The sequence below is a fragment of the Panthera uncia genome, assembly GCF_023721935.1.
Source record: "Panthera uncia isolate 11264 chromosome C1 unlocalized genomic scaffold, Puncia_PCG_1.0 HiC_scaffold_3, whole genome shotgun sequence".
Taxonomy (NCBI): domain Eukaryota; kingdom Metazoa; phylum Chordata; class Mammalia; order Carnivora; family Felidae; genus Panthera; species Panthera uncia.
The window spans coordinates 70,861,186-70,881,623 of record NW_026057584.1 but is presented as its reverse complement, the minus strand read 5'-3'; the positions used below and the strand labels follow the sequence as shown (position 1 = coordinate 70,881,623).

Here is a 20,438-nt window from a genome sequence, read left to right as displayed (position 1 = left end):
GTTGTGGTGAGAAAGGAAAGGAGGGAGTAGTGAGACTCCAGTCACTATAAAACTAATTCAAGGAGGGAAGAAATGACAAGATTTGGCAATCGATGGAATGGGAGGATTCTGGAAAATGTAGTTGCAATGACTTGTTTTCTAGCTCGGGTGTTCAGGTGGCTGGCAGAGGCCTGCCAATTTCTATGACACTATGAGGTTGGAGTCTACAGCCTGGGGCTACTATTATAATCTGATCTGTCTGTTTGAACGGTGCTGATTGAGGGTACCTGTAGGACATTTCTCTTGAGGCCCCGCACTTCATTTTCAGCACCCCTTCCCGTGACCTCCACCTGCCTTGTGGTGCCCCTTTGGCTTTAGACAGCTCTTAGAAATGGCTGAAGGTTTGAAGTAGTACGTGAATAAGATAAGGTTTGAAGTGTTAAGACTTCGTGAGGTTTCTGTACTTTTCACACAAAAACACTTGAAACAAACAATAAAACAACAATTCCTAAAATGAAGCTCTTTTTCTGGTGGATTTTAGGCAAGCAAAGGGCTTTCTGGTATTCAATAAAGTCCACCATGATAGCGGTCACCTAATCCAACTACACATAGAAAGTTGGTTTCAATGCTCCTCCATGTCAAGGGAACTGGAAGGAAAAGTTCACATACATGGTTCACATCAAGTGCAATGCTGACAACTAGCTATTGGGAAGCCACAGCTTGCCAAATGCAATCCAGTTTCAATCTCCCACCCCATTTCCCTGGGTTTAAAGCTCTTCTGCTGTATCCACCCACACAGCTGGTGCCGGGCTCATGCACTCCCTGCCCTGTATCATCTCTTGAATCTGTTTAGTCCCTTTCTGTTCTGACAGTACAGGAGCCCCCCTCCTCCCTTATCTTCCGTTTTGCTTTCCGCAGTTTCAATTTACCCAAGCTCAACCGTGCCCAGGCAACAGACTATCCTCCTTCTGAGGTATCAACAGAAGGTCACAAGTAGCCTAACACTGTGTTGTAATACCCACGACATTCACCTCATTTCATCTCATCACACAGGTTATTTTGTCATCTCACATCACCACAAGAAGAAGGGTAAGTACAGCACAATGAGGTATTTTGAGAGAGAAACCACATTCACATAACTTTTATTATAGTTTATTATAATTGTTTTATTTTATTATTATTGTGGTTAATCTCTTACTGTGCCTAATTTATAAGTTAAATTTTATCATAAATATGTATAGGGAAAACCATAATATATATAGGGTTTGGTACTATCTGCAGTTTCAGGCATCCATTGGGGGTCTCGGAATGTATCCCCCGTGAATAAGAGGGGGCCTATTCTATTTCAGTTTGGACATGGAAGGGGTCCAGAAGGTAGTGGGGAGGGCATTCCTCCCCTGTAACCAATCTGAAGGTAAGCATCTTCTCTCTTGAGATGTATTGACCTTTTCCAGCTACACAAATATGGGTTTGTCCTGTCCAGTGAACAATGGATTCAGATCTGATTATGTTCCTTACTTAGATTACTCTGTAGCACGAAAGGATGTGGTAAGCAGCTGAATCCAGTCCTGTTCATGGCTGAATGGTGCAGAAAATCTGGATTCTTAATATGACTTTGCAAACCAATAAGCAAGGAATTTCTGACGCTTGCAGCATGTGCATTGTACTTGAAAAAAGAGTCCCAGAGAACAAAGTTAAAGGTGTGTCTGCCCTTCCTGGCTCTCTCTGCATGCACATTGCATTTTATCCCAAATCATCTGAGATTTGGTGTTTGTCTCTTAATCTGACAGCACCTAACAAAGCCTGTAGCTACCTCTCAATTGCCTTCTATTAATCAACTAAAAGGTAAAATGTACTTTAAAATATCGCCTTATCCTGTCTCAGAACTTCTGTCTCTTTCTCTGCCCTAGCACTGTCCTTGATTTTCAGCGTTCTTTATTTCTCCTGCAGCTTCTGAACCTGGATAATCACCACCTCCACAGGCCCATGGGATCCCACTTCCTAAATCTTTTTACTTGTCCTCTCCCCCTTTCTCTCTAATCTTCCCAAATCACCACTTCCCGTTCCATGGGGCACATAATACACTTTCTCACATGTGGGAAACATGAAACTCTGCTAATCAGCTCCGCTGGCTTGGCTCCAGTTTTGTAGGGATTCAAATTGCCTGTTACCAACCCCTGTGTGAAGTGGATTAACCCTTTTAGATTGTCTTTGCCACTCCCTGCTTCCCCTGGTTCCCTCCTGCCCCTTCCTCTAACTGTAGCTGACCCTTACAGAAAAATCTCATCTCTTCTGAAGTTCTTCGCTGTATCTCTCTGTATGTTACCAATGAGTTTTTCAACTGAATTGAAAACATTTTTTTTTCTTTTTAGCTTTTAGTCTATTCCTCCATCGTTTTGTCTTTAACTCAAAAGTACCTAACAGACGTTGCTGGTATAAAAATCCTTATTCACAGCAGCTCTGTTATCATCTTATATACTGTGTTGAAAATATACCACCTCAGTAACTGGGGAGCCTCACTACAAAGAGAAGGTTAAGGCAAGACACAGTAAGAACATAGTTAAACTTTCCTCAAAAAATCCTGCATTTTGGGGCACCTGGGTGGCTCAGTTGGTTAAGCATCCGACTTTGGCTCAGGTCATGATCTCCCGGTTTGTGAGTTTGAGCCCCACGTCGGGCTCTGTGCTGACAGCTCAGAGCCTGGAACCTGCTTCAGATTCTGTGTCTCCCCCTCTCTCTGACCCTCCCCATGCTCATGCCCTGTTTCTCTTGGTCTCTCAATAATAAATACATGTTAAAAAAAAAAAAAAAAAGGCCTGCATGTTGAAGCCCTGGGGATATGATTCAAAGACTAGGTCATCAGAACAAACAGAAACAGAAAACAACTCCACCAACAATCAAAACAACCCTGGAAATGATGTGGCATTACTGAATCAGAAGCATTTCCATCTTAGGTGCTTTAAGAATACACCCATTTAGGGGAAAAAAATACATTTACTTAACTGGGAGACAGAAATTAACACAAAAACAAAAGGAACTTTTAATGGTAGATATACTGTTAGTCCCTGTACTCGTTTACTAGGGCTGTGATAACAAAGTACCACAAACTGAGTGACTTAATAGAAATTTATTGGCTCATAGATTTGGAGGCTATAAGTAAAAAATCAAAGTGTCAGCAGGAATGGCTCCCTCTGAGTCTGTGAGAGAAGGATCTGGTCCAAGCTCTCTCCGTCTTATAGATGGGTGTCTTCTCCCTGTGCCTCTTCATATCATCTACTCTCTGGGCATATTTCTGTGTCCCAATTTCCCCTTCTTATGAGGTTACCAGTCATATTAAATTAGGGTCTACTCTAATCACCTCATTTTAACTTAATTACCTCTCTAAAGGCCCTGTCTGCAAATAATGTCTCATTCTGAGGTAATGGGGGTTAGGACTTCAACATACAAATTTTCAAAATATACAATTAAAACCATAGTAGTCCCCATGCTTCTGATTCAGGCTGACTACCTACTTTGCAGGGCCAAGAGTAAAATAACAATGTGGGGCCTTGCCTGGGGCAAGGAAGTCAAGTCAATCTCCACTTCCCATGAGTTCAGGAGGGATTGCAACATCTGTGCCAGAAAGTGCTGGAATCACACTCAGTCCTTGGACTGGGAATAGATGACAGGCTCCCCACTCAGTTCTCGCTGGGCGCTGTCAGCCCATTGGGGACAGCTGCTGCCTTGCCCTTCCCTGAGATGATACTGGCTGTTCACTACCAATCCCTGGGCCTCCTGTCACCCAAACACAATCTGGTTGGCACAGTGGGTGGAGGGTAGGAGTGTGCAGGCAGCTTAGAACCCATCCAGGGGATCTAGGGAGGTGACACAGGTGGAACTGAGCCTAAGCTGAGGCTTCTAGCTTCTGACTCATGCTCTACTGTCCCATGAGACTTCAGGCCCAAAGCACAAATTCAAAGGTTAAAATTATTAAGAATTCCAAGACCCAAAGCCACAGAACATTGAACTCCATGTTGCCCTGCTGAACATGGGGCTCTGTGTCTTCACTGGCTACTTGCCTATGAAGCCCGCCCTGTTCTTACTTGAACAACGCTGGCACCATGGGGGAAAGACTTTGGCAAACTACAGAGCATTTCTTTTAGGGTAGAACTGCTTGAAGCTAAAGTGCCATCTGTACAATGGGTGTAATAATAGCACTGGCTTCATAGGATCCTGATACGGATTACCGCAGTCACTATGATCACTTTCTAAATGCTAAGAAAAGCAAAGCAAATCTTGACGTTGAGCACAGATAGTGCCAAATAAGACAATGTTGTCAGTTAGATAACCACTTTGAATTTCCTCTTTATGTTTTCATAATTAAAAGGAAGTTCTCAAGAACAGAATGCCAAAAGCCAGAAATAGTAAAACATTTTTACTAGCATATTTCTTGGTGTGTGTGTGTGTGTGTGTGTGTGTGTGTGTGTGTGTGTGTTTAGTTTATTACCTGGGAGGCTGAATATGTTTTTAGGTGAATCATTTACTTTTTTTTTTCCTAATTAAGTTTTCATTTAAATTCCAGTTAGTTAACATACTGTGTAATATTAGTTTCTGGTGTACAGTTTAGTGATTCGATACTTATATTCAACACCCAGTGCTCATCACGACATGGGCCCTGCTGAATCCTCATCACCTACTTCACCCATACCCCCCCCACCTCCTCTCTAGTAACCATCAGTTTGTACTCTATAATTAAGAATCTGTTTCTTGCCTCTCTCTCTCTTTCTCCCTGTGCTTATTTGTTTTGTTCCTTAAATTCTACATATGAATGAAATCATACAGTATTTGTCTTTCTCTGACTCACTTATTTCGCTTTGCATGCTAACATATTTCTTTGGAACTGTGGTAGCCTGGAAAGTATCATAAATTTAAAAATCACGTAGCCACACATGAAAGCAGAAACTTCTTGTTTGTTTTGTTTAGCTCTGTATCACAGACTGAATTTACAGAAATTTTAATAATATTCCTCCATTTTTCTTGAACAGCTTTATAAAATATTTTTCCCTAAATGACTTAATACAGTATTTATAAGGCATTCATTCTTTTGTTTCTTTTATGAACTGTATGTCCTTTCACTCTGAATAATTAAAGAAATATAATTTATGTTCCTAGCTTTGAATTGGAACATCTCCTAAAAGGCTTTCAAAGATAATTTCTTCTTCTTTTTTTTTAATGTTTATTTATTTATTTCTGAAAGAGAGAGAGAGAGAGCATACACAAGGGAGGGGCAGAAAGAGAGGGAGAGACAGACTCCCAAGCAGGCTCCACTCTGTCAGCATAGAGCCTGACTCAGGGCTCAAACTCATAAACTGTGAGATCATGACCTGAGCAAAAATCAAGAGTCAAGTCGGACACTTAAACTGACTGAGCCACCCAGGTGCCTCAAGGATAATTACTAAAAGAAAATGGAGGCAAGCATCTATAAATGTCTCAACTATATTACTTTGATAGGTCATATGAAGATTCATTGCACAGGGATGAGTTTAAAAGAGGCAAAACAAAGGAATCATTTCTTCAGAAAACTGGATATAAATAAGCAAATTGTTAGATAAAAGAAGGGGAAATGAGATATCTGAGCTCTCCACAACTCAACTGTTCTGGTCATTGGCTTGGAACTTGCATTGTGTGATATCAGTTACTGTGAAACCAAGAATGGCAACAGGTTGTTAGAAGCTTACTGAGAAAAAGTAAAGCACCAGGAAAACTGGAAGTCTATGTTGACTCTCAAAGACTAGTAAGGAAAACAGCCAGTCAGAGAAGCTAGAATGAGAAAACTATGAAGTGGAAAAGATTCTGAGAGAAGACAGTGAAGATGGGTAAACGGAGTCAGAGGGTTGGAGTGACTGATGGCTGGGAAGGACAGCTAAACCAGTATCTGATCAGGCTTTTATGTAAATTCCAAATCTCCAGATTAGAAGAATGGCTCATTGCCCCAGGGTGTAGGAATTGCCTAGAACATTTGCCTAGAATAGTTGGGTAATAGTAAGGGTAATAGTAAGGGTATTAGTACCTACCTCACTATGGTGAAGGTTCAGTGTGCTAAGGTATGTAAAATAGCACACAGTAGTCACTCTCCAAATGTAAGATACTATTAGGAGTTGTCAAGGGGGCCATTGTTACCTTTGTATCAGAAATTAAAACTATGGGGGAAATCTCAGGGTCACAGTGTCTCCCCACTGCTGTCTCTAGGTGGTGGCTCTTCTCATCATCCTCTTTCAGAAGCCTCTTTCACATGGCATTCCATCTTCCCTTCCTCAACACCAGGGTGCACCCCCTGAATCTCTTCCTTGCATTTGCTATGACTTTGATGCCAGTGGGCTCCGCATTGTCTTCTCCACCTCAATGCTTTTAATTTCCATACAGATGCTCCAACACTCTGACCCAGTGTTTTCTCCACAGATCATGGCTCATTAATGGGTCATGATATCAACGTAGTGTGTCATAACCCACATTACAAAATGAAATGGAATGAAACTGAGTAGATGAGTAGCAGCACGTTGTATTAGGTAATGGTATTTTTTTTTAATTAAACTTTTGTTTCAGACACATATGTCTGTACTGCCATGGATGCTGGGTTCCTCAACTTCCTCTGCTCCAAGAACCTTCTCTCACCTGTTCTCCACTTTAGCGACTGCTCCTACAACCACACCATGGACCTGGTCATACCAAGAATGGATCCATCTCCAAAACTTGTTTTTCCCATTGTATAACCACTGCCCCTCCTATTCTTCCATTTCTCTTGTGTCTTTTGCTAAGCTTATGAATTTTATTTTTCTTCCTTTTTAGCCTGTATTTCTTGAATCCAAACTTTTTCATCCTCAGCATTCTTGCTGCCACTGACTTAGCTCAGGTCATCAATGTCTTCCTTCATGGGCAATCACTTTAACCTCTCAGATGGTCTCCCTGCTACCCTCCAGAATTGCCCTCTTCAAGTCCCAAACTGACCATGTCATTCCTAAACGTAAAAGTGCGACCTGATTCTCTTTGTCCAGACTCATGAGGCTCTTCTCAGCAGAGAATTTGCTCAACCAACTCACCCAACCAGAATTTATTTTCTTTCAGCAGAGTGCCTCTAACCAAACTCTTCATTTCCTCATCTCTTGCATGCATCCAAATACAGATATGTCACAGCTTCTTGTCCTGCCACACCCCTATTCTGGGGATCTGCTCCATCCACAGCCCTTGAAGGGCAGATCCCTGTGTGCATCTCACACCACTATCACATCCTACTAGCCATGGGAAGGCCTCTAATTCAAGAGCAGAACACAGGGACTGGCCAGCATGCTATGATGAATGTGGACAGATCCCTCTCCTAGAAAATTAGGCAACTGTTCCAAAAAAGCCGTGGGAGCCATACGTGAAAGGTCCTGCAGGTTGAAGCAGAAGAAAACAGTCCACAGAAAGAGAACCAAACAGGACCAGCAAGCAGCTCTTGAGAGAGAAACAGAGAAAGTAGTTGCTTCATTTCAGTGGTCAGTTCTCAGTTGCTAGAGGCCTGAGCCTCACACTTGCCTGAGTGACCTTCAGTGGGCCCTTTTTCCTCCATCCAAAAAAGCCCAAGAAAGAACTTTTAGCTTACTGCCTTTGCACACATTCTGTACTTTTCTCCAGAATACTCTATCTCCTTTTTCCCACGAGGCAACTACCTACTTATCCTTTAGGAAAATAAATGCCCTCTTGTGAGTCTGCAGCTCCTCAAGCCAGTCCTTTCACTGTATCCCTTTAGAATTTTGCTCCTTCCTTATTATTTTAACATCTACTGCACTGGTTTATAATTGTTTGTGTTTCTGTATCTGTCTCTGGACTCTCAGCCTCTTGGGGACATATCCTACTCATATTTTTATCTCCCCAGTCTGGAGGTGAGTAGCAGATTCCATTGGTTCCCTACCCACACCACCTACCCTGACATTGCTCCATGCAGGCCAAAGACGAGGAGATTAGTCCCCCAGGAAGGACCTTCCATCAGTAAGGGGTGGAGGGTGGAGAAGAAATACCTCGGTTTCCTTCCCCTCAGTGGGTCCACTGCATTCTCCACAGTCACTCAGAAGAGCTCCTGTGAAATCGAGCCCCAGTTGCCTATAATGGTTTTCTTCCCTTCCCTGTCTCACTTCCTCACTCCTTCATCATGTCTTCTACAGTCACCTCCCAAATAAACTACTTACATTGAGATAAATACATGCTTCAGGGATTGCTTCCAGGTGAACCCAAACCAGGAAGGGAGATAAAGCATACAGTGCTTGACAAATAGTGAATGAGCAGGTGAAGCCTTCAGCACCTTACCCTGTTGGCACAGGATTTCAAGAGTTGACCCTACCCCTCTATCCCAGTTCCCATCCTTCTTCCAAATAGGCCCCATGGTCATGAACTTTGACCTCAGGCTCAACAGCACCCCCACTTCCCCTGGTCACCGGTCATTCAGAATAGCCTACCCTGACCATCCTCAAGGACTAACACAGCTGTGGGCCCCCTCCAGTCCTTGGGAAGATAAGTGCTGCCAACGAAACTCTCCTATTATTAGGTTGGTTGGGGCCATTTCACATAATTTTCAGCTCTCGACATAGCTTTAAAATTCTTTTATTGCCCCCATTCATTTCCTTTAGCAACCTCTACAGAGACTATGTCCACCTTTCCCCAGAGTGCCTACTCCCTTCTTCATTCTCCCACCTGCCCTCCCAGTATTGGGGGTACTTGAGTGAATGAAGTTACCAAGTCACAGCACTTACTAGAAGAGCTCAGATTCTAGAACCACAGTGAAGCCCGTGTTACAGCCAACACAGACATGCCAAGTACAGTGCCATGTGCAGGGCAGTATATAATTGTTAAAGGACTATCAACCTGTCAAAGTAGTCTGGATTGGCCAGAGATGATGGTGTTGTGGTGATATTGAAACCAAAGGAAAACACTTGAGTGAGTACTATTATTACCTCCATTTTTATATATGAGGAAACTGAGGCACAGAGAGGTTAAGTAATTTGCCCAAGGTGACAATGGTACAGACAGGATTTGGACCCATACCATTTGGCATAGAGACCATGAACTTAACTATTATATGACACTATATCTACTGATTTTTGAACACAAAATTCTTGATAAATGATTGAAAAGTCAATACAATAGCCTCCCAAGGCTGAGATGTTTATAATACATATCAGATCAACCAGTAATACATATTAAACAACTCAGATGAAAAAGTACTACATGTACAATCTGCCTTGCATTATTACATACCCCTTATTAGTGAATATAAAACTGAAATGCATGCATATTTCTCCTGGCTGCTTTGTGGATACCAATCATAGCTAGAAGTAGTCAGTGTGGTTGGTGCACGTGTGGAACACAACAGTAAACCGAGGCACCTCCAAAACATGATTTAAAAAATGGTGTAAAAGCTTCCACATCTGAAAAATGGAAAGCTGGAGTAGACAATGTCTCAGGTCCCTTCCAATGCTAAAATTTTGTTTTTCCATCTTTGTATAAACAGGAAACACTTGATTTCAAACCGATCCCGATTATACTTGAAATGTCACTGATGTGGGGGATTGAAGTCAGGGAGGGGAGCCTGTGCAAGGTTTGGTACATTCATTGCCACACAGTCTCCAAGACCCACATTCCATGAACACCAGTAGCAGCGTTTTCATATCTGAAGAATCTCTCTGCCAACTATGTCAAAGGCCTTCAGATATGCAAACTGTCACTTGGAGTGTCCAGGAGGTAGCAGATAGTTTTAACTTCAGAGTGCCCTTGACCACTAAAAAGAAGGCACTGATTAGAAACTATCTCAGGCCAGGATTTGGGTCTGCTACATATAGTAGGGATTAGCTCATTAGTGCTAACGCTGGCTCAGAGGATCAACAGTGCATTTTCTCTGTGTGGCTTGGGTCCAGCTTCTGTCCTATGGGCTACTGCCCTGTTCTAGATACCTATCACTAGGCACATTTTAAACATAAAGTAATAAGCACTGTATGGTAAACTCTTCGTGGAGATGGGTCATACCTGGGGTCAGATATACATCCACAGGACCATTTCTTTTGAACTTCCCAAGAGGGTTAAGAGGTCTCTGATCTTTGGCCATTTTAGAATAAGAATTACTCAATCTGTCCCAGATAAAGCCTTGTGGGAGTAGGAGAGAATACAGTCCAGCTGAGATTATCTCAAAAACGTATGCAAAGTATGTTGAGAAAGAAAAAAACAAAAAACACAGGCATTGACCACACCTTGTTTTATCTCCTTTCCAAACTTATTGCCAAAGGCAGAGAGGATGGAGGCTGTCTGGAGGCTTCTCCTGGTTTATTTATCGCCCTGCCTGCCTCCTTTCACACAGGGGCTTCCACTTTTGGACACTAGCTTCCCTCTGCCTCAGAAGCACCCATGCAGTTATTCTCCAGAGTAGGCCTCCCTGCAGGACAACCTCTCCTCATGACTCTTTACACATCTTTTATGAGTCGTATGTGTATTAGGTGCTGAATAAATGTTTGGTGAATTGATCCAGTGTGCACTTGTGCTGGCGGGGCGTTGGTTGGTTGGGGGGGGTGGTGACTTTGAAGGAACTCTGGCTCACTGGCACACCAAATGCCTTACAAGCTATCTCATTTAATCCTTGGTGGTCCTCTGGATATCACAGACCCCATTTCTCTGATGAGAGGAACTGAGAAGCCAAGAGGGTTATTTGCTCAGCTTACAAGGTCCATGGGGGCTACAGAGGCTCCACTCCCCCATTTGGTCTGCAAGGTATTAATAGAAAAGACTTTAGTATTCTTTTCCCCAGACGCAGTGGGGTAGAGGCCTTGGCTTAGGGCCACTGGGCAAGTGGTGGCACACATCCAGAAAGCTTGCTTTGGGAGGAGATGAAATGAGACATCTTTCTGCCATCATTTATCTGAGAGGTGACCCTTCCAAATAAACAACTCTCGGAGACTACATTTTGAAACATCTGCTACCCCTCTGTGCCCGGCCTGTCCCGGGACAGAGCTGAGTCAAGTTTTGCCGAGATCCCAGGCCAGGCCCCTCGCCTCGCCGCCCGCTAACGCCAGGAGGATGCGGGGGCTAGAGGAGGGGGGGTGTGGGGCGGCGAGAGTGGGGTGCAAAGCCCGTCCGGCTGCAGGACTGGCCCATCCACACGGCTTTCTCGGGACTACCGAGACGCGGCTACCGTGTAAATCCGGCCGCCTTAGCTCCTTAGCAGCTCACGCCTCCCTGCCCCCAGCTTCACCCCTCCCTCCTCTGCCTTAACCACCCCACCCCCCGATGTGCCGATCTGGTCCCACCGGCCCTGGGGACACTCACCCTGCCACTCGAGGACCGGGTCGGGGATAAGTGCCGTCGCCGCGCCCTCGGTGAAGCTCCGTGGCGCCCCCAGCAGAAGCAGCAGCGGCAGCGACCGCAGCAACAGCATCCCTAACCACTGGACTCGCCGGGCGCCCTGAGTGACGGTCGCGGAGGCCAGCTCCACAGCGGGAGCGCGGGGATGCGGCGCTGGGGGCGGGACCGCAACCCCCACCCCCCAAGTGCTCCACCCCCCCGGGGGCCTCGCTGCCCCTGCGTCCCGGCGACCCACTCCGTCGACCCTGCCGCGACCGTATGCGGGAGCTCGGGGCTCTGGGCCGGAGACAGGGAAGTTGCAGAGGTTTTCCCCGCCCTACCCACTCGGGCTAGGGCAAGGAGGAGGAAGAGGAGGTGGACCATCTGCCCATCCCAGAAATTCCTGCCTTTGGGGTGGGGAGAGAGGAGGGGTGAGGCTACCCCGTGCACGCTCCTCCTGCTTCCAGCAGCCTCTCTCTTTCCTGGGGGAGGCCGAATAGGAGTTGGGGGTGAGCAGTTGAGAATCCCTGGGACAGGAAGTCTGACATCTGGGTTTGCAAACCACCCGGATTCTGGTAAACACCACGGGTTTGGCAGCTAGCAGCTTAGAATAAATCGAGCTGTGCTGTGAACCCAGGCGCTTTGGGAGCACGCTGGACCTCCTCTCCTCTGGAATGTTAACCATTGGAGGTCTCTGGGGTGCGCCCGGCTCTTCCCTCCAAGTACCCCAAGGTTCTTCCATTGTTGAGCTCCTTTCCTTTTTAAAATGCCACCCCCCACTTTCCTTCTCCTTGGATCCCCTAGCCCAGCAAAATAGCTGGGTTATCCCACTTTATAGCTGAGAAAAACCGTCGGGAAAGGCAAAATTATTTGCTCTAGGTCACCCCTTAATCTAGCTAAATTAGTAAGTAGGAAAAGCCTAGAATGTAGTTCTTCTAACTGTAGTCTTTCAAATAACCAGCAGAACACTAGAAACATTTAATATCCGTGAGAACAAGCTAACCTAAGATGGTTCCTAAATAGGACCTTGACCTTCCTCATTAAAAAATAATAAGGGGAGGGGGGGTGGGAGGGAGCTTAAAAAAAAAAAAAAAAAGGAAGGTGGTGTGATCTTGGAGGTCCTTTCTCAGCTGTCTATTGACAAAGACCAAACCAATATTTTTGAGTAACGGTGTCTGCTATAGACTGAATTTTATCCCCCTCCCCCAGTTCATATGTTGAAGCCCCAAATCTCAATGTGATTGTATTTGAAGATAGGGCTTTTAAGAGTTAATTAAGTTTAATGAGGTCTTAAGGGTGGGGTCCTAGATAGGATCAGTGGTCTTAGAAGAAGAGGGAGCCATCTCTCCACCTGTAGTGACGTAGGAAAGGCCACTTGAGGACACAGCAAGAATGTAACCATGTGCAAGCCAGGAAGAGAATCCTCATCAAAAATTGAAATTTTGGACCTTGATCTTGGACTTTCTAGCCTCCAGAACTGTGAGAAATAAGTATCTCTTGTTTAAACCACCCAGTCTATGACGTTTTGTTCTTGTGGCACAACTAGACTAATAAACTGTTTTAGCCTGGTTCCCCAGAAAGCAGAACCTGAGATGAGATCCCTGGCAGGAAATGGGATTAAAGACCAGAGTGAAATAGGGAACTGCAGTAGCAACATGTGTTCAGTCCTGTAGGAACCTCAGAAGGTCTCCAATCTGTTTGTCCTGGGGAAAAGAAGAAAGCATTTAAGTGTAGGCTCACCATTCCCTCTGGTTGTGGTGATTCTGGGGTTATTATTTCCCCTGCACAGTTCCTTGGCAGTGGTGAGCTTTAAGCACAGTCCTATGCTGAGGCATCTAAGAGGCCCAGGGGCGGGCAGCAGCAGGTGCATGGCATGGCTAGAGGTGAGGCACTGTCAGATTGCCCCACAAGGAACCTGGAGGAAGCCTGGGCAGGGCTGGCTGCTGCAGAGGCAGTTGGGGTGAGGTGAGGCTGAGAGAATGTGAGAGGTTCCAACGTGTGTACTGAGTCAATAGCATATCATTATATGTAAAAGTTAGCATCTCTGCCTGAAAACATGCAGAAAAGGGATGCTTTCAGCATCTGACTATAGAGACTTTTATCATGAAGTATTTCTTCTGTGGCCTCAGGACTACATTGTGTGCTATGGGAATATCTCCAAAGTAGATGATTCAGGCCTGAGTGGGCTGGCATCTCCTGCAGCAGTCAAGTGCAATCCACATGCATAATCAGGTATCAAAGTGCACCTGGTTATCAAAGTAACACCAATGTCAATCTTTGGTGAAGGGCAGTGCAGGGAGATTAAACGGAAGAGAGACCAGGAGGAGCTAGAGCGATTGTACAGGGTTTGATGTGGAGCAAGAGGCTGTGCCAGGACTGAAAGAAGTAATGAGACAACATACAAAGGTTTGAGTGAGAAATGCTTGCATTAGCAACAGTGAGTAGGTGGGCCTGGGTGGGGCAAAGGGCAGCTCCCGGGGCACTGTGGCAAATGAGGTCAGGCACTGGGACATTGGGTTACCCCCCACTGGCTGTGGGATCCAGGTGAGAGAGTGACCGGCAATGGACTTCAGTTATACCCTCTGTGTGATGAAAAAAGGAGAAAGCCTTCCCTGACCCAACACAGACAATATTCCAAAGTAGCAGAGCTATGAATGGGAGCAGGATACAGAGAGGAAATAAGCCATATTTCATCTAAGGGCAATTAGTGTAATGAAGAATGGTAATGACAGCTTCCTGGCCTACCAACACCACATTTCCTATTCAACAATTAGAAGACTCAGAAAAGAGCTAGTTTTTCATCTCTTCCTGAAGTATTGTGGCTTTGAGGTGGAAATCTGTGGCAAAGAGCTTTTTAGCCTTGAGAAAAGTATTCTTTCCCATAGTCAAGTCTTGCGTGTGGTTTAGATCTATGAGGCAGGGTAATGTAATGGTTAAAAGGTGCTCTGCCACTTACCAGCAGGTTACTTAGCCTTCTTTAGCTTCAGTTTTCTTCTGTGTACAATGCAGATGGTCACGTTTGCCTCATAGTGTTGCTGTATTTAATGAGCTAAGTATGTACAGTGCTTAGCACAGAGTCTGGCATCCTGAGAATGTTCGTTTGTGGGAGAGTCAATCCTGTTGTAATGATATAAAATCCTGTGTCCTGACCCCAGCTAGGAATGGGGTGGCTGGAGCTCTGTGCCTGCAGGCCTTTGTACATCTTCCCATTGCTCAATTTATCATTTAGAATTAGAATTAGTTACTTGAGGGGTGCTGGGTGGCTCAGTCAGTTAAGCATCTGACTTCAGCTCAAGTCATGATCTCCCGGTTCGTGGGTTTGAGCCCCATGTTGGACTCTGTGCTGACAGCTCGGAGCCTGGAGCCTGCTTCGGATTCTGTGTCTCCCTCTCTCTCTGGCCCTCCCCCACCCACACTCTGTCTCCTCTCTCTCAAAAATAAACAAACTTTAAAAATTTTTTTTAAAAAGAAAGAATTAGTTATTTGATTATATCTCTCACTTGAATGTGAGTTCCTTGGGGGGTTGACTATATTTTCCTTCTCTGTGAATCTGCAGGGCAGCACACGTCCTGGCATTTAGTAAGTTCTCAAAAAGTTTTCACCGAATGAGTGAATGAATGAAGGGAAGTAGGAATGAGATTGAAAGGAATATAGCTTTTGGAGTCATTTGAAACTCAAGAAAAATATTAGAACTTGAATTGTGTTGAATGAAAACATGGGAGAAGATTCAGGGATTTAAAACTCACTTAATGTTTGCGTTACAGTGAAAGTCAAAATTAAAAAATATTTTTTGAACACGGCAAATCATATATCTTATAAAGAACTTGTATCTAGAACATATAGAGAGCCGTCACCCTCAATAACAAGGGAACAAACAACTTAAATAACAAATAGGCAAAAGCTTTAAACAGACACTGCACCCAAGAAGATATACAGACAGTAAATAAATATATGAAATGATTTTCAAGACCATTAGGCATTAGGGAAATGAAAATATATACCACAATGCGGTACTACTATACCTGTTAGAGTGGTGAAAGTTAAAAAGGCTGACCATACTAAGTGTCAGCAAGGATAATGAGAAACTGGAACTCTTACACACTGCTGATAGGACTGTAAAATGGTGCAATCACTTTGGAAAATAGTTTGGCAGTCTTAAAAAATGCATAACTACTTAGTTTCCTAGAGCTACCATAACAAATTGCCACAATTAGATGGCTTAAAACAGCAGGCATTATTCTCTCCCAGTGTTTTAGGCTCGAAGTCCAAAATCAAGGTATTGGCAAGGTTGGTTGTTTCTTGGGTATGAAGGAGCATTGCTTCCAGGCCTCTTTCCTAGCCTCTGGTGGTTGCTGACAACCCTTGGCATACTTGGCTTATAGCCGCATGAGTGTAAAGTCTACATCCATTGTCCCATTGCCTTCTTTCCTGTGTATGTCTCTGTGTCTTTGTATGGACTTCTTATAAGGACATCCATCATTGGATTTATAAAATTCTGGAAAATGCAAACTGATCTGTGGTGGCAAAAAGCAGATTAGTGATTGTCTGGAGATGGGAATGGAAATAGGAGGTTAGTGAGAGATATTTAGCTGAGCTAAAAGGGAATGGACAAGTATTCTAGACAGAAGGAATAGAGGTAAGAGTGGACATAAAGTACTTGAGAAAATTGTGGAGCAGAGGGATTGGGTATGGAGATGGGAGGTTCTGGAAGCATTGGGGCTAAATAGGAAAGCTGAGGCTAGGTCCAAAGTCATGTTAAAAACCTTTATGCTAAAGCCAACAGGAAGCTATTAAGGGGTTTCACTGTGACCAGATTCATGTGTTATATTTTAGAGAGAACATCCCTGCTATAGAATGGAGAATGGATTGGACATGAGTGTGCTTTATAAGGATGAGGAGGCTGCTGCAGGAGTCTGGATAAAGAGATGGCTCTTGTCTGGACTAGAAAGGAGATAGTAGAAGATTGAGAGAAGTGAACACATGTTGCAAGATGTTTAAGAGGAAGAATCATCAAGACCAGGTGTACTGGGGAGAAAGAGGAATTATCAAGAATGATGTCCCAATTCTGGCATGACCAATCTGCTGGCTCAATCCAGTGAGAAACCAATTTGGGGAAGGAATAGGATTTCAGTTTGCAATATGTTGAGAGGCTTATGGGAAACCCATGTGGAAATGTCCAGGGGGCAGTTGCAAATATGTGTATTAAAGTCAGGAATAGGATGGGAACATAGATTTAGAGGTTATCTGTGGTTGATAATTAAAGCCATGGGCATAGATGTGATTGTTGGAGATTGGGATAGAAGTGGAGATGCCAGAAAAGAATCACAGGGAACAAGAACATTTAATTTAAGGGTCAGCTACAGAAGCAGACTGAGAAGGACTTAGGTGTCTAGAAGCTGGGGAGGAGTATTTCACTGAGAGAACCATCAACAGCTTCATGTGCTCTGGATAGATCAGAGGATGCAAGGACAGAAAAGTCCACCTGATTTACCTATAAGGAGGTAAGTTATGACCCTGGGGAGAGTGCTTCTAGTGGTTGAAGCTAGAAGACACATTAGTGGTTTGGGGATCCCTAGGAACAGAGACACCAAGTATAGACAATTCTTTCAAGCAGTTTGTGGTTGTTGGGTGAAGGAGAGATAACTGCATGGACTATGGATACATGCTCGGAGATGAGGGCAAATGTGGTTGTTATTGTTGTTATTATTATGTTGGTTTTTAGGTGAGAGACTTGAGCATGTCTGAATGCTAGTGGGAGGGATCCAGTAGAGAGGGAGAAGTCAAAGATACCTACTGTTGGAAAAAGTCAGAGTGAGGTCCCTGAGAAGGCAGAAGTTTCCAGAACAAAAAGTAAAAGGATTCACTTTAAAAAGTAAGGCAATGCCTCCCATCATAGCGGAAATTGGTTGTAGACACAGGTTAAGTTGTAGACACAGGTTAAGTCTGAAGTCTGAAAGCTGAGGGTAAAGAGATCTCTCATCTGCTAGGTTCTAGTTTCTCCGTGATGTAGTAGGGGAATTCATCTGTGAGAATGAGGAGAGAGCTCAAGTCAGAGAAAGGAGGTGGGGCTAGTTCTGGTGTCCACAGAGAGAGCTGCTGTGGAAAGATATCTGGAAATCTGGGCATCGCCAGGGACCTAGATGTGGCCAAGGACCATGAATTTATAGTGGACCATGTATTTTCGTAACAATGCTCAGCAGCCTAGGTACATGCAGAGAGAAGGTGGGCCCTGGGCTTCATCTAGAGTGATGCTACTCAATTAGGATGTTGCATACAACGGAGTTGAAGACATTGGCAAGAGAAAGGTTGATGATGCTGGTGGGGCCACACAGGACTCGGCTTCATGATGGGCAAGCAGAGGTATGCAGGAGCGATTCTGGGGCTAGACTGTTAGTTTCGGATTCTGGCTTTGATGAACTCTACGTGCCTTAGTTACCTCATCTGCACAATTGGCATAAAAAGAGTACCATATCATTGGCTTATCAAGAGATTAAATGAGTTAATACCTGAAAAGTGCTTAGAACAATGACTGTCACAGAGTACCCAGCAAAGTCATTTTTATTATTAATTACTGTTACTCGAAACAAATAAAAGATATTTTTGGGCCAAGAATGAGTATTAATTCGGTTTCTTGCTGGGTGGAGAGAAGAGCCATATTCTTGTCCTTCTTTCTTCTTAGTAGCTGTCCTTTCTGGTGTGTTTTTTACGTGCCAGGTTTTGCTTGGGGTGTCATAGTTGAGAGGTCACATTGCCTGTGTGGAAATCTGCTCTGTGACTATGCCAAGTCATTGTGCCTCACCCAGCCTCTGTGTCTTTTCTGTAAAATAAGGTCATAAGAGTGTCCACTCCATAACCTAATATGTGGAAAGCACCCATAATCTAGCAAATAATGAATCCTCATAAAATGTAACTACAATTATTAGACAATACCCACAACAGTTACATCACAAGGTAGCCATTATTATGGTCATTATATACAGATGAGGACACTGAGAGAGTTTAAGTGACTTATTGTTAAAGCCCTACCCTGAGCTACTCATTAACTTCATGTGAGACCCTATCTCATTAAGAGGAAACCATACTGTGGATGAAAGGGAATATCGGTTTATATAAGGCAGAAGTTTTCTAACCTTATTTAATATATATTTTTAGCAGCTTTCCCCGAGTTATTTATTAAAGTCTTCTGGATGTGTCCAAAATATCACTTTATGTTGTGATTTAGCAGCAGCATGGTATTTTAACTAATAACATGCGCAGTGGCTGGAGTACTAAGGGGGGAAAATAAGTGAAAATTCACTGGGCTAAGGGCCAATTTCAGGAGTGAGTTAATGAACTAGTTTTTCACCTTAGTCCAGGCAACAATTTGTATCAATTTAATTCAATTAACAGCTTTCCCAGTGTGTGGTATTTAGCCAGAAAGGAAGTTCCACTCGTGTGGAAGTTTCCGCTGAGTGTCCGTCTCCATGGGGTCTGCACAGGGTGTCTGAAATCTGCCCTACCAGTGCATAGCCTGGTTTCTGCATGCTCATGCTTTCCTTCTGCCTCCTGCATGTAACCTTGGAGAGGATGTGCAGAGAAAGCAGGCAAAGGGATGTACATTCGTAGAAACAGGAGGAGAACCCTCTAGAAAGAATGTTCACAGGCAGCACATGTTTTCTGCAACCTAGCTTGTCCAGGAGTGCTCAGTTCTCATGGTGGTCAGGGCCACCTAGAGAGTTGTTGTTGTTTTAAAATTGTTAACATTTTAAATTTATTTTTGAGAGATAGAGAGAGAGACAGAGCACGAGCAGGGGAGGGGCAGAGAGAAAGGGAGACAGAATCCGAAGTAGGCTCCAGGCTCTGAGCTGTCAGCACAGAGCCTGAAGCGGGGCTTGAACTCACGAACTGGGAGATCATGACCTGAGCCAAAGTACGATATTTAACCAACTGAGCCACCCAGGCGCCCCTAGAGTTTTTAAAAACCAATATGCAGGCCCCGTCCCCAGAGATTCTGATACAAGTGGTCTGCGGTGGGACCACAACATCTATTTTGTTTGTTTGTTTGTTTGTTTTTAAGTTCCCAAGTTTTTGTATTGTGCAGCTAGGGTAGAGAACTTCTGGGTTTATGTTCTAAACTGCTGTTGGGTTCTGAATGGAGGAGGGCAGGAGGTAATGTTTGGGATACAAAAAGGAAGCGAAATCTATAATAAACTTCTCAGCTGGGGGAGAAGAGGCTGGTTTTTAAGGTAAAATTTCCAATTGTAATCAAAGGAAGGGAGGAGCAAGGCATGAGGAAGCTTTAGCAGATATGGCCTGGCTGTCATGTGAGAATGGGGAATTTTACTTCCTGACCCTAGGAGCTCCCATTTGGGAACCAGAACTACCGAAGGACTTTCTCAAAGCCTTGAAGCTCTGGTTGTCACCCTGTGGGCTATAACTTTCCTAGAACTTTGGCAGAAAGGCTGGCGAGTGATCAATGTTTATTTAACATCTATTAATCATTTTCTGGTAATTTAGATATTCTGAAATGTATATAAGATAGTTTTTGTCATCACCAATGCTCCTTTTAAACAAAGATAATAACAAAAAGAGGGTTGCTGCACCTTTTAATTTTATCCAAAGACTCCCCAGATAAATCCAGGCAGAGTCTGTGAGTGTGTTCTCATCCTGAAAGAGTAGGTAAGGGGAGAAGGAGGCAGCTAGAGAGCAGGGTGGAACTGATGGGTTAAAAATCCTTCTTCCATTATTTCTTGGTTGTGTTACTTTGGTCAAATTACATAATCTTGCTGAGTTTCGTCCCTAAATGTGGAACAATAAAAACCTACCTTACAGGATTGTAATGAGAATGTGAGCCAAGTGCCAGGCACAACAGGGCCTCCGGAAGTATAGCCACAGCAGGCATTCTGAGGTGGGGAAAATGATCCTAATGGATCAGGGACAAAGAAGTCTCTGGTATGTTCATACTTGCCCTATCATGTACACGCATAGGGTTGGAGATCGTCAAGTTTTATTTCTAAGCCAATTTAAAATGCTAAACCTCAGGGTAGAAAAGACAAGATCATTGGGATCAGACAGGATATAGTCATGGGGCTATGAAAATAAACTTGTTGACAAAGGTCTTCACCTACCCTTTTTAGGTTTAA

At 44.0% G+C, this 20,438-nt stretch overlaps 1 protein-coding gene across 1 annotated transcript in view; it reads right to left on the bottom strand.

The window, feature by feature from the left end:
- The window catches only part of PLA2R1 (phospholipase A2 receptor 1), a 120,853-nt gene extending 109,230 nt beyond the window's left edge, over positions 1 to 11,623 (bottom strand). The window contains exon 1 of the mRNA XM_049616141.1: positions 11,302 to 11,623. Within this exon, the coding sequence (XP_049472098.1) occupies positions 11,302 to 11,410 (109 nt within the window). The 5' untranslated portion in view covers positions 11,411 to 11,623. The remainder of the gene's footprint in view (positions 1 to 11,301) is intronic.
- Positions 11,624 to 20,438: the final 8,815 nt, after the last annotated feature.